We start from the raw sequence: 17354 nt of genomic DNA on the forward strand, positions 1-17354 counted from the left end.
TCCTTAACTCAGAGCATATCTTCTGGAAAGCCAATGCTCTGTGATGACCTCCCTGAAACCCAAACCGTCTATCTCATGCTAGTCTGTGAAGACATGGTGACAGTCAAGGCGCTCCAGCGTAATTGGACTTCCACATTGCCACCAGGATTTGTAATGAAGATGATGAAGAGACCAGCCACCCTATACTTGGTCACAGACACTCGGGGTCATACAACCTCAGGGTGCAGCTGCTGATGGGAAGTGGCTCTCTGGTAAGGGTCGACCACATTGTGACATGTCTGATCGGTATCAGGGAGCCCTGAGAAGTCGGAGGCACTTCTGCTCCATTAAAAGCTGATCTTGTCAACTCTGATAGTATCTCTACTTACTCTGACTTATTTTGGGGGCATTCGGGGGGAGTCAAGAAGAGTGTGCTAAATGGTGCAATCTCTGCTACATATTTGCTTTCTGAGGTCAAGTGCACTTAAGTGGTGTGATTATTCACGTGGACGCTTTCACATAAAAATACCCGGGAATTGAGGCTCAGAGCAATGATATTTCCAACATTAGAAAGGAACGCTGTGCTAATGGTAGCAATTCTTTCTTCAGGCAGCTTTGTGAGAGATGCTGCAGGGATCTTAAATCAATTTCCCGTGGTGCAAATATGTAAGTTCAAGGTCCTCAAACTTTTCCACAAAGGATGATAATTTGGCCCTATGCGATCTTTGTTACATTTTCTACTTCTTAATTTTTTTTAAAGAAAATATTTAGTAATCCCTTACATAAACACAATATGCTTAGATCGTATTATTCTTTTCACTGGGTTAATGGGTAGAATTTGGCCTCCTTGGTTAAGTTTGACCATGCTACAACCAAGGAAGGGAAGGACTGTTTGTCAACAGCAGGTCCATCAGAGGGGATCCTTGCACTGGATCCAGTTGAGAGCTGCCAGGTGCAGAGGACCAACAGTAGTTGCTAGAATAGATGGTGATGGTGATGGTGATGGTGATGGTGGTGGTGGTGGTGGTGGTGGTGGTGGTGGTGGTGGTGGTGTTGATAAATGTCCAGATTTGAAATAGTGACACCTCTCTCAGAGGCATAAAGTTCTCTGCAGATTATGACCCAGGACACAGGAGGGAGTAGGGAAGAAGGCTCCTGTGGAGGAGGTCAGAGCTGTGGTGGAAGGGTCTTACTCCATCATGCCTCTTGTTCTTCCAGCCTTCTTGCTTTGCCCTTGGCCACTTTTACCTTTTCTGTCTAAACCTCTCATTTCAGTCTTTTCAATCTACCCTTTTAAGAAAACACAGAGTCAAGTGTCTCCTGAGGACCAGGACTTGAATCTGTATAGAAATTGGTTTTTGGAATCTGAGATATCAATATGAAGGTACCAGAAGATTGAATTTTGGCAAAAGTGTATATATGCATTTCCTCTGCATCTTTGGATGGTGGAAGGGGCCAGTGAACTCTCTTGGGCCTGCCATAAGGGATTCCTTCTACTCATAATGACACCATCCTCATGGCCTACTCAGCTTCTCAAGACCCCACCTCTTACTAAAAGGATATGGGGATTTGGTGAATTTGGGGGCATATCAGTATTCAGACCCTGACATCCTTCAGAATCTTCAGTGTGTATTTAACACCATATATATTTTCTCATTACACACACACACACAAACCATACTATTGTATCATGTTGAAGTATATACTCAGTACATACATACACACAGACACACACGTACACATAGATACACACACAGAGACACAGACATACATGCATAAACACACACAGAAATACACATAGACATATACACAGACACACACATAGACATACACAGGCACTGACACATAAACATACACAGATATATACATACACATATACACACACGGAAACACAGACACACACGAACACACATAGACACACACACATAGACATACACACAGACACACACACATACACAGACACACACAGAGAGATACACAGACACACACACATACACAGACACATACAGAGAGATACACACAGACACACACATGCATACACATACACACAGACACATACATACACATACATACATACACACAGGCACACACAGGCACACACAGAACACAAACAGACACACATACAAATACACACACACACACACACACACACACACACACACACACACCACAGTGAGAACTCTCCTTTCATACTAGGAACATACATGGGTGAGACATAAATATAAATACTTTCTGGTGTTGAAGGAGTCACAGTATATCTCAGGACACTGTGGTCCATGGAGAAGTGACAATAAGCCTTATCTGCTATTATCATCAAGATCTTTGACCTGACATAGCAAGACTTGAACACTGAGTCCACATAGGGACAAAATAAGTAATTTCTCAGGGTGGAAATGTCTCTGACCTAGTTCTTCTAGGAAAAGCACAGAGAAGGAGAGCCAAAGTTGGGAAGGTTTAGCAGGGTAGGAGGAAGTACACCTGCCTTTGGGCATCTCTGTAGGAGGTGGCTGTGAGGCTGTGGCATCTGCAGATACTGCAGTCAGTTCTAAGGAGGGATCGTAGGTCAGCTGAATGGGTGGCATTCCCAATCCATGAGTCACAAATGGAAAATGACTTTCTGATTCTAGTCATGCAACTTCTGCCCCAAGACAAAGCCTGTCTACTAGTCTATTCTCTTTCTTGCTTTATCTGAATGCTAAACCAGATCCCAAGTGGAGCTGCCCACGCCAGCACCCAGGTAACAGCCAAGAGCCTAGTCAGCCAGTGAAAGGGGAGAGACTTCATTTCTGTCTGCACAGATATCTAGCAGCTGCCCTGCAGACCAGCACCCAGAGCTGTTCACCTGGCCTCTTGGCTGCAGGCAGAGATGCTGCCATGGCAACCGAAGGCTGCTGCAGAGGTGAGGAGAAAAGGACACAGCCTGCAACAGTCAGTGTTCCTAATGGCCATCAGAAGGAGCAGCTGCAAGCGATGGTGCAGGAGTGAGTGACAGGGATGCGAGAGGCAGGAAGAAGCTGAGCTAAAATGTAGTCGAAAGCTACATTTTAAATGAGATAGAAAACTTTTATTCTCCGAACAGCCAGTATACTGTAATTCCAGAAAGTTAGGGACAGGATAGGCTAACATTTTAATAAGATTCCATTTTTACTGAAATACATGTCCACACTCAGCTTCTACCTTTTTTTTTTTTCTGAGAAAATCAAAGTACTTCCAGAACTTGGAATTTGGTTTTCCAGTGGTCAGGTATGTCTGAATAAGGAGGAAAAGGCACCAGATGTATCGTGTTGATTTTATAGATGACAAGACACAAAGAGATAGTCCAGGAATTAAACATACAGCGCACTGTCACCCACCCTTAGAAACAATGTTCAAGACTGGATATCTTCCTGTACTGAGAAACATGCTCTGGCTTACAGCCATACTACCTTGAACACACCCAATTTTGTGTGATCTTGGAAGCTAAGCAGGGTCAGACCTAGTTAGTACTTGGATTGGAGAAATGGACACCATACTGCCCACACATTTACACTTATCTCCTCAACAGTAAAACTGACCATATAACAAAGACTTACAATGACATGGCTGGACTGGTTCAAAAATCACACCTCTTAGAATCTAACCAGGGGAAGGTAATCTTTAAAAAGTGACAGATGAAAGACGCCAGGGTGCACATGGTGGCAGAACAGACATGTCCAACCATGTGGGCTGTGTTAAATATGTGGTAAGAAATGCCACTATGAATCATAGAAAAGTATTTCAGAGATACAAGCACAATGTCTATGTGTACACAGAATAGAGAGAAGTCAATAGTGACCTGGCTGGAAGTTGATACCAACTTCTAGGTAAGTAAGTCACTAGAAGATGATGTTATGACCTTGGATCAAACTTACGAACATTTCCAATTGATGGTAGAAAACCAAAGGAAGGTTTGAGTGTTTGTCAACTCTCTTTTTCCAAGACACAAGCCAGACATTGGCTCCTTGCTTTCCCCTAACAGAAGCCCCAAAATATTGCTTTCCTTTGTTCTTCCATGGGACAGGCTCACAGTCAGCATCCAATGGCTACCACCTAGGTTTTCAGTCCTTACTAGCCAGTTGATTCCATCCAGTCATGAAGTATACATGTATGTCTCTATGTACACACATGTGGATATGCACACTGGTGAACATGAATGAATGAATATATGTATGAGTGGTGAAACAGATCACAAAAATGATCCAAAAGATTCTGTCAACATGACCCCATGTCAGTTCTAGGTGACAGGATAGTACAAGTAGCTTTATCTGTTTCAAAATGTTTATATGTATCTTCAAAGTTTTCGACATTTAATAAGGAATAATTCATCATGGTGGAAGGACAATTAGTGATGTTATCAATCATTAAATAACCTGAGCCACTCCGCTTGCCCACAGACACACTCTTGGGGTTTCTGACTTCAGCATTCTTCTCTCACACACTTAAACTCGTGGGTCCTGGGAAGATACTTAGTGTCTCCCCATCAGCTTGGGTCCAGTGCATCAGAAACAAGGGATAGCACAATTTCACAACCTTTTGAGCATTGTTAGCCTAATGTTTTCCATTCACATTTCTGTATTAAGAACCTTGGTCATCTGAGTACCAAGCAATGACCTCAAAACCTGCCCAGGGTGCTATGAGAATTTTTGTGTTTACAATGCCATGGGAAGCCCACATCAAAGAACTTCACCAGGAGTGGGGAAAGGCCCAATTCTAAGAGTCTGAGTCACAAGAGTGAATTCCTGGTGGCAGGCTCTAACCGGTGTGACCTACCTGCCTCATCCGCCGTGATGGTGATCTCGTTGCTGGGCTCACTCTTGCCAATCCGGTTCTTGGCGTACATGCGGATGCTGTAGGTGGAGGAAGGGTGGATATCAATGATGGTGGCCGAGTTCAGCTGAGGGGAAACATCTTTGGTTCTTTGAGCAGAATCCCAGGAGTCTTTTGGGTTTTGTTTTTCAAAAAAGAAGAGATAAAGATGTGAGTTTTTTTCCTCTGTCGTTGAAAGTTCACAATAGGAATAAAATAAAAATAAATAAAAACAAAAACAAAGAAAAGAAAAGAAAGGAAGAAAGAAAAAAAAATACCCCCAAAGTGAAATGAAATCTCAATACAATGTTTCCAGCTTCTTGTTCGAGCTGGACATCAGAGGGGACATGGGGTCACACACTTATTTCCAATGCCGGTGGGTAAAGGACTGAGGTGAGCTTGGTACAGGGAGGAAACTTGAACAAACACAGAACATATGTCTGGGGATAAGCAGGATGGGAGACACACAGATGTAAGGAAGCTGGTTCTGCAGAAGCCTGACACACACAAGAGCTTATTCTACAGTGCACTGGTGACAAGCTACATATACTTCAGACATTGCTCCCCTGCAGGTCCCTAGGTCTAAAAGACACAAAAACACAGCAAAAACTCTTAGCCATATCTGACCTTTTCTTCCAGAATCAAGTGTGATAGAACTAAGATCATTTCGCACAAGCCCGTTCAACCTTAGTGCAGATCTAACAGAACGGACGCCTTGGTCCATTTTCATTCTTAAAACTCATTTTCTCCCGAATCTTTTGTGTCAGAAATTCTTTCTTCATGTACGTTGAATGCCAGCTCCTGCCTATTGTGAAGAGGTATCATGGAATATGTGGCAGTTTGAGCAGAAGGATTTTTAGGGCTTTGGTCAAAGATGATGAGGTCATCCAAGTTTCAGAAGGGTCGAACAGTTGACTGGGGTTGGGTGGTCATTAGCAAGTGTTAGTTGTAGGAGAAAAGGCACGAGTGGAGAGGATTTGTACCCACCCCTACTCCCAGGTCTTCTCTTGTGATGCCCAACATACTTGAGGGGTTTTATGGACATTCTCTACCCCACAAGGGAAGAAGTCACATTTGCCATTCAGTGTGCATTACCAGTTTTCAGCCAGTGGAAGAGCACAGTAAACACTAAATAGGTGAGTGTATAAGGGAAAGCCCAGGGACACCAGCATCCTAGGGATGCCAACACCTTTGCCACACTAGTGATGAGCAAGGCAAACCAAGACTTGAAGAAACAGAAACTCATGACTTCAGACTGCTTGTAAGGTTCTTGCTTCTTGGGGACTCACACATAGTGTAAGTGGATCATCACTATCAAAGTGCAAAGCACAGGCAGGCATCTTTTGAGTCGGGAAGACTGAGGTAGGATACTGTGACCTACTGAGGTAGGAAGAGAATGTGGCTAAACACTGAATTGTGAGATTTGATAGAGGAAGAATGAGGGGAAATTTTATTTCAATGAGACCATGTCCAATGAGGAGCCTGTCAGAAGGAAAGCCAGGTCTCCTGAAGATGCTCTGATACAGGGAGGAACAAGCAGTATTGCAAGACACAAAGAAGCATGGGAGGACACAGATTTTGTGCTGGCTGAAGGTTTTATTAAGATAAGATGAAAGTTTCTAGAAGTGTAAAAACCAATGGAGACAACCATTTGCTCTGCAGCCACGTATATGGGCAGTGGAAGAGACTCTTCTGGGTACCTAACACAAATAGACTCTTGTTCCAGTGATTCCTGAGTCTGTGGGAACACTGGAACCCCAGGGTCTCATGGTTTCTGTGCTTTCAGTCTTGTTGATGTTAGTCTCAGGATTACTGTGCTCATGGGCCTTTGTGGTAAAAAGCTTCACTATCTGGGCCATTCCGATAGCTTGGAACAACTTTCTCATTTGGTTGAACCCTCAGGACACCCTGACAAACCAAGGATTTGCTTTTCAGTGAAGGTCTAGGGACAATAGTAAAACAGTGGATATAGCTTACAGAGATATGGCTAAAGGCCAAAGGCCAGAATGAATATGGGTGTCTGAAACTCCTAGAGATGGAAGATTTGTAAAAGGCTTTAAAATAGAGACAGATGAGAGGAAGACTAGTATGAAGACACTGTCACCAGAAAACTGAAAAACATCTCCCTGGCATGATAGTCCTGTTGAAGCTGCAGAAGGGGGAGGCCTGGAGACAGCAACTATCTACCTGGGAGTAGCAAACCCTATTATCTAAGGACCAACACAGAGCTGATGCCAACCCTGGCAGGTTGCTAGGTGCTGACCAAGGTTCTGAAGTTCCCCATAATCTGGGAGGTGGAAGGAGAGGAAAGGGGCCAGGGGAACAGACCTAGGATTAAAAAGGGGAGGGGGGGGGCAGGGAAGGCTTCAGCACCCAAGAAGGAGAAAAGGGATCAGATGTAATAAGCATAGTCCAGTGAGTGGGGAGGGTCCACATGAGCAGCTGTTGGGGATTGTTACAGAGACCAAAGTGTCCATGTAGAGATGTAGTTTCCCTAAGAACCAAAAGAAAGGGGAAATCAGAGCACCAGGGAGCTCCTGGCAAGAGAGAAGATACATAGAGTGAGAAGACACCTACCCTCCTATGCTTACTTCCTACCAGTTGATATCGTGGTTTTGTTCTGAGTGTTTCTAGTCAGGGTGGCCTCAGAGGCAGAGACATGTGTACAGACTCCTTAATATCATTATTATTTTGGTAAACAGAAAATCAAGGACACTCATTTGTCTTCAAGCCATGGAAGGAGGGTCATTTGTCTAAAAGAGGTGATGTGTGGGTTGAGGAAGCCCTGTGTGGGCGAACCGCAGATCTGCTGAGTTCATGTTTCCTGGACTGGATTGATCCAGCCGATTTCATGTTTCCTGGATTGGACTGATCCAGCCTTGACTGATGTGCTGGCAAGAAGGCTCATTGTTAAGAACGTGAAGGGCTTTTCCTACACTGGTGGGACGTAGCTTTTGTAGAAAATTTATGGAATGTAGATGAAAGTTCCTTTGCAAGATGATGGCACTGTTCCAAAAGATGAAGCCACGGTTCTGTGAACATTTATTACGAGCCTAGCATGTATACCAGGAATCCTGGAGTACACAGAGACACTGAAGGACTGGCCAGAGATATGTCATAAGGGTACTCTAAGGGGACACATGCTCAGTGGAGAAGAGATACTAACTAGTCCAGCAAGAATTGCAGGATTATGGATAGAGAAGGGTGATGTCCAGTCAGGGAAGGCTTCTTGGAAGAGGCATAACCTGAAGGATGGGTTTTCTATGAACTTAGTTTATATTACAGCAATGAGATTTACACACTTAGAAGTTACTGAGGAAGGAGATAACTCATGAAGATGCTGACAAACACATGGATTACAGAACTGAGTGCAGCTTCTACCTACAAAGAGAACAGCTCCTCCATCTCTCCCTTCAGGGCTTTCTACTCTAAGGCTCAAATATGTGTATTAAACACAAGGAATGTTTCTTCCACACTCTACGGACACTAGAATGCATACAAAGCGTGTCCTGTGTACACTAGACAATGTACCAAGTGCTGGGGACCCGTATAAAGAAGAAAACCGGAGCCTGACTCCGAGAAACTTCCAAGACACCTGAGGAGGGGGGGTGTGAACTGATGTTTCTTAGATGGTGACATTCCCATCAAGATGAGCCCTTGGGGACCTGCATCTTGTAACCATTTTCGTGCACATCTAAGCAACACAAAAGGCTGCCCTTGTCAGCGGTGGGCCATGTGTCAGACAATGAGTGAAGCATTTTAAGTGTACTTTTGTCTTAAATACTCACTAAATATCAACTTAAGATCCACTACCCATCAGGTATCAGAACAATGGGCAGTATGGAAATAGACCTAGTAGGCAGAGGGAGCCCAACCAGCTTCCGGGCTAGTGAAGTGACATGCATGAATGGATATGGCAGTTAATACACACAGAGATGCACACTTGATACTATGTTACAGGGACAGCCATCATAAGGGAGCATTAAGGAGGAATAGGGACCCATGGCCCAGGGGAGCTGAGTCTTCCTGCCAGAGGCAATTTTGGTTTCCCTGTGATCTTTTCTTTAACAGATGAGGTTAGCAGAAGGGAGACAGGAGTAGCAAGGTGAACCTCAGTCCAGCAGAGGGCCAGTATGAGTCAGATCCCAATGCTTCCAGCTGTTGGTTTGGGTGGGTACCAACAGTTGGCAGGGGGGATCCTCCCTTAATGTAGCAGAAACCTGGTCTGTTCCTCAGTGTGTGTGTGTGTGTGTGTGTGTGTGTGTGTGTGTGTGTGTGTGTGTGTGTGTTGTGAGGGGCAAGGGGGTTACAGTATGTTCCAGTCTCAGGAACACAGGCAGCAGGTGATCAGCCCATAGGAAGGCTGGGCTCCCCCTTCTACCTGGATCCTGCTGACTGACTCCATGCCTGCCTGCATCTCCGTTGGCTCTCATCACTACCACCTGTCTCCAGGCAAGTTGCTATCTTGCTTCACTGTTTCATGCATGTGACACACCAATCTGCAACTGTAAGAGCACCAAACTGGGCCACATCCTTGTTGTTATGTGTGCCCAAACTGGCTATCCTGGACCTGATCCCTAACCATTGATTCACACTTGACACCTGCTATGAGTCTCCAAAGTCTGCTTTTCCTAATTCTTCATTCTGGTTAATCCTGATTCTATCATGGTATACTGCTCGTGAGACATCGCTCCCTCGACAACTGCTTTTTCCTAGCTGTCTTGAGTTTGATTTGTTGCTACAGCTCAGCTCAAAAGAGACCAAATCAGTCCAGACAGGGCAATCTGAAGGGATGCACGGGCTTTGAAAAAAAGCACTGTTGAGCCTCTGAGAATTGTATTAACCCTTCCCATGCAGATGGTTCCCTGCTTCATATCTTCTATAAGACAGTAAGGTTCTGACTAGAGGCTACAGTGGTATTCTCCTCTCAGTCCAACGAGACTGTAGGATATTGAGGGGGCTGTTATGGCCCTGAAAAAGGATGAAAGAGGATGCCTGTCATGTGTTGGTATCTGGGTCAACTTTACATGTATGCTGTGGACTGACTGAGTACTCTGTGGCCTGGCCCTTGTGCATTTCCAGGGGCTTGTTGTAGAGCCACTGTAACATGCAGGGAGATTAGCCTTCCTCATTCTGCATACACTTACTGTATACCATATCTGGCAGACACTGGCATTGCTGGAGCCTGGGGCTCAGGATGGAAGACACAGACCCAGGCTTGGACTCTCTGAAGGAGTAGGTGGTAAAGAAAGCTGTTGGCTGAGAAAGAGTATAGCAGAAGCCTATCTCTGTTGGTACCCATGGGCATCCCTGAGGTGGTTGCAATTCCTAGGAATACCAGTGAGGTCTAGCCAGGTCACTAAGAAGGGGAAACTGGACACAGAAAGAACCCCAGACACATTCATGCAAGGGATGGACCAGATGGAAATCATGTTCTGAGCGTGAGTGTGTGGAGGAGGAGCTGTGGACACATAATGAAGAAACAAAGCAAGACAGGAAGGGGGGTGAGGAAGAGGAGGTAGAGCAGAGGGGGAGTGAAAGGCTCACCTGATTTATTTTTGCATTCAATGTCATAGCCTGTAATGGGGCTGTTGCCATCGAACCCCATGGTCCACCTGAGCGTGATTGTGCGAGCTTTGACATCTTTGATCTCAATCTCGGGAGGATCTGGGGGTTCTGTGCCATCAACAGAAAGAACAAGGTTAGTTCAAATAAAGCCTAGGCATAAACTCTAGTGGAAGACCTGGCCACAGCTTGCATGCTTCTGTGGGCATTAGGCATCGGCAGGTGCTGCCTGGTTGGAAGCATTTGTTGGTAATTTTATTTTTCTGATTAGATAGAAGGCATTGCCCCACTTCTCCAAGAGATTCTGTTTGTAGCCTGTGTGGCACCAGACCAGATCTGCAGGATATAAGTACCACTACCTTGACTCACAACCAGACTCTCCAGATTCTGGACTTCCATTTCTTCTAGTACACAAGCTCCCAAGAAGGAGTGGAAAGCACTGGCTAAGCTTGTCTGCATTCAGCCTGAGGTCTGGCCTCTCACCTGCCCTGGTCCCCACAAGGGCTATGCTCCCCTGTTTCAGGGCTTCACTCTGATGTGATCACAGCCTCTGATAAAGTCCAGATTTATGGCAATTTCCTGCACAGCCAAGATTTCCTGAGAGATCCAACCATTCCCAGCTGACTGGGGCTGCAATGCTGCCTGCTGTCAGCACACCTTGTCCTGAAATGTCTACACACTTCCTTCTGTCATGTCTGCCTCACCTTGCACTGTGAGTTGAATTATTCCACGGTCCTCCCCATATGAATTGATAGCATGGCAGGAGAAGAAGCCGGAATCTTCTCTCACTGTTGGCAAAATCTGCAACCGAAGCAGAAAAGTACTCACTTTAGTTACTAGCTTGAGCTGGAGATCAACAGGCATGGCTTCTGGTGAGAAATAGCCTTTTCCCCCTTCCTTCCATCTCCAGCACCCCAGTCATTACTACTTACAAAAATGGCTATATACACACCACAGACACACACATAAATATTCCCACTCCTATATGCATACACACAGATATACACTCACATACATAGACACACAGATATACACAAAGAGACACAAACACATCCCCACTCATACACACTAATACACACAAACACATACTGAGGCACAAACAACACATTCATGGACACAGGCACACTCACACACACACACACACACACACACACACACACACACATTCTTAGTCACACATAACACACATGGAGACACTCTTACACATTGGTTCCCATTCACATCGATGAATACACACAGAGACACATACAGAGATATACATACTCACAGAATCACTCAGAGATGCACACTTAGACACAAACTATTGCACACATACAAACCCATTCCCATGTGTGTACACACAAGCTCACACACTAATACATGTGCACTTACACACAAACACACTGACAGACTCACCCACAGACCAACACATGCTGATACACACTGGCACACAAATGCACACACATCTATACCCTCTGAGGACAAACTACTTCCATGCAATTTGTAAGCATGCAAACAGGAGATGTCCATCTCACTGGACTGAATGTATAGCTCACATGAGCTGCTGTGGGTGGGCCCACATATGCTCCATATACTTCCCCCATTTTCTGAGTGATATGATATTAAAGAACTACACATAAGGGACATCTATGACTACACCAGCCCTCTGAACCTACCTCTCTGTTCCCACAGATCCAGCACTACATTTTTTTAAACACACCATTTCTTGTCAGAGTTTCCTAACCAGTCAGTGTAGTAGCTCTGCACACTGTGTTTACTATTTTGAGCACTGCAGAGCAGGTTCAAGTGTGTGGGGAATGTATTATATGCAAAGTCTATGGTGTCCATATAAATGATTACATCATCCTTACGTCTGCTGTCTATGGAAACTAAGGCATGGCTGTCCAGCCAGCATCCTTGGGACCTCACCGGTATTCTATACCATAGGGCTCCAGAATTGCACGCTGGAGACAGAGCCCACTGTATGTTCTAAGCACATAGCTTCAAGCTTCCCGAATGTCTGTACCAGCCCTCCACATTAGAAAAGCATTGCTTAGACAGTCACCCACAGTGCTGGAGAAAGAATAGACATGCTTCCTCTGGGCGTTTGTGATTCCAGATGAATGGCAGTATATTCTCTATGTTGGATTTCTCCAAATGAGCAAATTTAAAAAAAAACCAAACTTATATTATTTGCAGTTACACGTATATGTGTGACATATACGTCATGTGGACACGTGTGCATGAGCCCATGAAGACCAGAAGAAGGCATCGGATCCCCTAGGGCTGGAATTACAGACGGCTGTGAGCCACCTATTATGGGTGGTGCTAGGAACTAAATCCAGGTCTTCTGGAAAGGCAGTTTGTGCTCTTAACTACTAAGATATCTCCCTAGTTCTCAAAAAAAAAAATATTTTCACTATGGTATTCTTTTTGTCTCATAGCTCTTGCTACATTTTTGTAGAAGGTTGAACGCACACATGCACAAACTGTCACTCCCTCTGAGGACAACTGTCACAAGAGATTTCTCTCTCCATGCTCAATTATTTCTCTGTGGACGGTGGCTGTAAAGAACCACTGTTGAAGGTCATTCAGTGACCTTGTCTATGTAGATGGACAAAGGGACAGAGTGTCATGAGGAAATTCCAGCAGGATATTCACAAACCATCACCGCCATATGCACAGCCATGTGAGAGGCCTGATTAACTGTCCCAGGACACCCTGCCCCATTCTGCCATGGCTGCCATTCTTACCTGCAGAGTAGAAATCACTTCCTCTCCCACTTCCTTGGTGGACACCAGGTAACGGGCCATTTCAGGGTTAATGATCCTGTCCTCTTTCTCCCAGCGGACAATGATGGGCTTCTCCCCATGTGCTGTACAGCTCATTTCCTTCCTTTGACCCTGAGTGGCCAGGGTGGTGTTGGGGTAAGAGGTTATCATGGCAGGAACTAAAAAACAAAGAAGAAAGGCCTCGCTCAGTAAAATCGCGCTCAACGACTCTTCCACGATCACAATCTGCTAAGTAATACTTAAAGAGACATTTCTTGGAAATAAAATCTGTTCAAGAAACTGTTGAAGAGAACCAAGGTGAACAACAGAAAGGATGTTCACTGGTGGAGAAACAAAGCTTGACCACCAGGGCCCAGGGCAGAAAGTGCATTGCGTGTTCATATTCAAGGGACTGCAGCTTCATTTCAAGCCTGTTGGGAGCAGAAGTGAGCCAGAGGGCGTGGCCTATGTCACCAGAGTACACAGGCAAAGGATGGTTCTTCAGCCAGGAGGTGGGGGTGGGGAGGGGAAGCTCCCAGTGGGGGCGGGGACTGGTGATAGTCCTGGCCTCCATCCTGGCAATTAATTACTTCTCACACTCTCCATGACTCACACTTCTGACCAACTTTGCAGAGATCTCTATCATGTCTTCCCCAGAGACCTCAAGCCTACCTCCTTCCATGACTCACAATGGAGGCTCATCCTCAAATTACTGAAAAAAAGGAGGCAACCTTTATTTATGAAACTTTGCATTTCTGTTCTTTTACTAAAACTTAATCTGTAGGTTTCTGTCCTTAGCAGTGGGTGACATAAGACTCCACTCTCAACTATGCAAACAATCTGGCATCCTGACAGCCTATTTTAAAACCTATCTTCCTAAATTCACTCCAGAGTTACAAGAAAACTAGAGGGGAACATGGGTCAAAACCAAAATGTATCCTGGGAAGCTATAAGGGATACATGACACTTCAGTTATCTGGGGGTTTGTCATGATCCTGGTGATTATCTGAGAGGCAGATAATCCCTACCCAGAGTCAGACATCCTTACCCAGGTGCCTCAAAACCTTAGACCAAATGAAAAACAAAAAGTCAAATAAGACCTCCAAATGGCAAAGTGTACAAACAGCCCCGGCTTGTGCTACAGGCAGAAAAAGGACATCTCCGCCTCTGAGAACCTGTTATTATTCCAGCCTGACTAGATTTGCAGTTACCTCATGCTGGACAGTCAGCATGGGATGACCTCCCTTTGGTAGCAGGCTTGAGGAATTCAGCAAAAAGCAAACAAGAGCACACCTTGGAAGGATGTGACCTTCCTCCTAATCTGCTATCATTCTGTCAGATAAAGGGGGTCATGAGCTCTCACACTACAAGTACAACCTGTATGACTGAGAGGCAGCCTCCCAATGACTCAAGATAACATAAAAATCAGATTCAGATTCTGAAATATCTAGGTCATACATACATACATACACACACACATACATGCATACATTCATTCATTCATACATACATACATACATCATACATACAGGCATGTTTTAAAACATGGGGAAAGGATGCAATGTTTCCAAAGGGACCAGGAATCTTTGAAATCTAGCAAAACCAAATCCATGATTTATCTGCATGTTATCCTCATTTCTTCAATTCCAGAGAGAAAGTCCCCCCCCCCCCTGCCGCCTCTTATTTCTAAGGTCAAACTTGGAATCTGTGTTTTTCCAAGATTCATGAGCTCTTGGATTTTCATCATTTAGCTTTGGGACTCCTCAGATATCATTAGTGAAGACAAGGGTCTGCTGAGGTGCAGCCTGTTCTTGGGTGAAGTATGTTACATCTGCAATGAACGTTCCTACACAGGTCCATAGCCTGAGCTTTCGATGAGACATGGATTTGTGAGAAGGTTGGTTCTACTCAACAAGTATGTTTAAGTTACTCAATGCTCACACATATTGTATATATACAATACTAATTATACATACAGATATGCACATATCATATATACCATATAAATACATATATACTATGCAACCTAAAAAGAATTTTATGGAGTCAAATATCCTCTACCAGATTGATTTTTTAACTAGTATATGCATTATTCTAGAAAGAATCCCTCTGCCTAACTCCAGTAACTTCTCTTTGTCTATCCCAAAATCTAGTGAATTATTGACTTACATTTTACCTTAAAATTTTATTAGCTTTTATATATTTATTTTGTGTGCTACCTCCTGTGTGTGTATGTGTGGGTGTGTATGCTTGTGTGTAATAGTGTGTGTGTAGGTCAGAAATAACTTGTGAGAGTGAATTCTCTCTTTCTGTCATGTGGTCATTGGGATTGAACTGAGATCACCATGCTTAGCCACAAATACCCTTATCCACAAAGACACTGAGCCAACTTACTGGCAGCAAATTACACTCTTCGGTGTCTTTTCTGGATACTTCTTATAAGTGGGACCATAATATCTGTTCTCATTCTAGCCTTCTGGGTTCTTTAAACATAATGGACTCAAGAGTCCTTCTCATTGCAGTATGGGAATTTTGTTCTTTTATTGCCTAACATGACTCCCTTGCATAGATCTTCTGTACTTTATGGTCTTAAGTGTCTCAAAACCATGGGAAAAATTGCACACCATATAATATCTGTATAAACGGGGTGGGGAAAGGCATTAAAAAAATGGAAGTTTTCTGTGAGGAATTGCCCAAGGTTTGTTTCCAATGTAAGTAGAGGTCAATATGAGTTCTGAGCTCCTTTGCATGCACACTGTGTGTGTGTGTGTGTGTGTGTGTGTGTGTGTGTGTGTGTGTGTTTGGCACATGTGTGGAGGTCAGAGGAAAGCAGGCAAGAGTTGTTTTTCTTCTTCACCCATATGGATCCCAGGAATCAAATTCAGGTCACTGGGCTTGGCATCAAGCATCTTGACATGCTAAGGCATCTTGTAGATCTTTGCATTTTCCTTTCTAAGGCTGTAACAAGCTTTAACGCATACTATGTGGGAGAAGTGTTTCAACAAACCATGAAGAATGGGATTTTGGCTCACTGATACTATTCTGATGGAGATGCTCCTCATTTTCAGTCATGTTTCATTTTTGGATGAGAGTCCCATTATTAAGACGGGCTTTTATTTCTGGCAATGAAGCCAGCATTTAGTCAGAAACACTCGGCTAGCCTATGTTTTCCTATCCTGCTTAGAATGGTCAAAAGGACCCATTTGTTTTAATGAGCCATCACCGTGGCTTCTTCGCAGTGCTGATGTCTGAAGGCATGGCGACCTTTTCACTTGTCACACTCCTGGGCACTGAGAGATGACAGCATGTCAGTGCAGCTACGCTCTCTGCCGTGATTCCTGAAGCATCACAAATGGACAGGGTCATTTAACAGAGATGGGTACCAAGGGGAGGTTGTGAGAAAACTGCTAGCCTCAGAGCAAATCCAGACCCAGGACAGCTCTGGCCAAAGCTGTGAGCTGTGTGCTTTTCCTCCAAAATTACTCATTAAGGCAGGTGCTGTTTTACATCAGGAGAACCTGGTTCGTAAGCTATGTTCATTAGCCACAGTGCTACCCCACGGCTCCTTCAGCTCTCAGCAAGTCTGCACTGGTGTTAGGAGCATCTTCTGACCTACTTTCTTGCAGCTTAAAGATCCAGCCATGCCGGGTTGCTGCAGCCCCTGGCCAGGGAGTGTGATCAGGCATCTCTCTGCCTGACTACAGCGCAGTGACAGGGATGTGATCTTAATTTGACACTGGCAATGGTGAGGGTGTTTGTACCACTGAAATGGGTAAATGCTAGAACCTGGCCTTTCTTCACACCCTCCCACTAGCGGTTAATTATTAAGACACTTAAGAAAATAGTATCTGAGTCAGTACTTCTCACTCTATTCAATAACTTTAAAATGATTCCACTCTCCAGCTGAGAGACTAGACCAACCTCAGGACTGAAAAGCTTCACGTTTTGGCTAACCCAACTCACCCCTTCAACTTTGCAAAGAAGAAGAGAGAGGAGAGGAGTGGCTACCAACGTTTCTAATCCAAATGTGAAACAAGGTGGGACCCAAATGGGCCCCACTCGGAACCATCGGATCACCTCAGAAACAGGAGTGACCAGTTACCACGGATCATCTGGGATCTCTCATGTTTGAAAATTCAAGTCTTATCTTCTGAGACATCACAGTCCTTCCATTCTTTTGGAAGAAAGATGACAGAGAGGGTGTTGGACTAACAAGGAGGGAACACCAAGGCAGAG

General features: G+C 44.5%; 1 protein-coding gene across 4 annotated transcripts in view; it reads right to left on the minus strand.

Moving 5' to 3' along the window:
* The window catches only part of Dscam (DS cell adhesion molecule), a 559889-nt gene that overhangs the window by 115349 nt on the left and 427186 nt on the right, over positions 1 to 17354 (minus strand). For 3 of the 4 annotated variants that reach the window (XM_076943217.1, XM_076943216.1, XM_076943218.1), the window contains exons 12-15: positions 13101 to 13297; positions 11073 to 11169; positions 10351 to 10479; positions 4768 to 4935 (exon numbers count right to left, since the gene is read on the minus strand). In XM_076943217.1, coding sequence (XP_076799332.1) covers positions 4768 to 4935; positions 10351 to 10479; positions 11073 to 11169; positions 13101 to 13297 — 591 coding nt within the window. The remainder of the gene's footprint in view (positions 1 to 4767; positions 4936 to 10350; positions 10480 to 11072; positions 11170 to 13100; positions 13298 to 17354) is intronic. The other variant, XM_076943219.1, reaches the window with a different exon arrangement.

This window comes from Arvicanthis niloticus, chromosome 12 (assembly GCF_011762505.2).
Source record: "Arvicanthis niloticus isolate mArvNil1 chromosome 12, mArvNil1.pat.X, whole genome shotgun sequence".
Classification (NCBI taxonomy): domain Eukaryota; kingdom Metazoa; phylum Chordata; class Mammalia; order Rodentia; family Muridae; genus Arvicanthis; species Arvicanthis niloticus.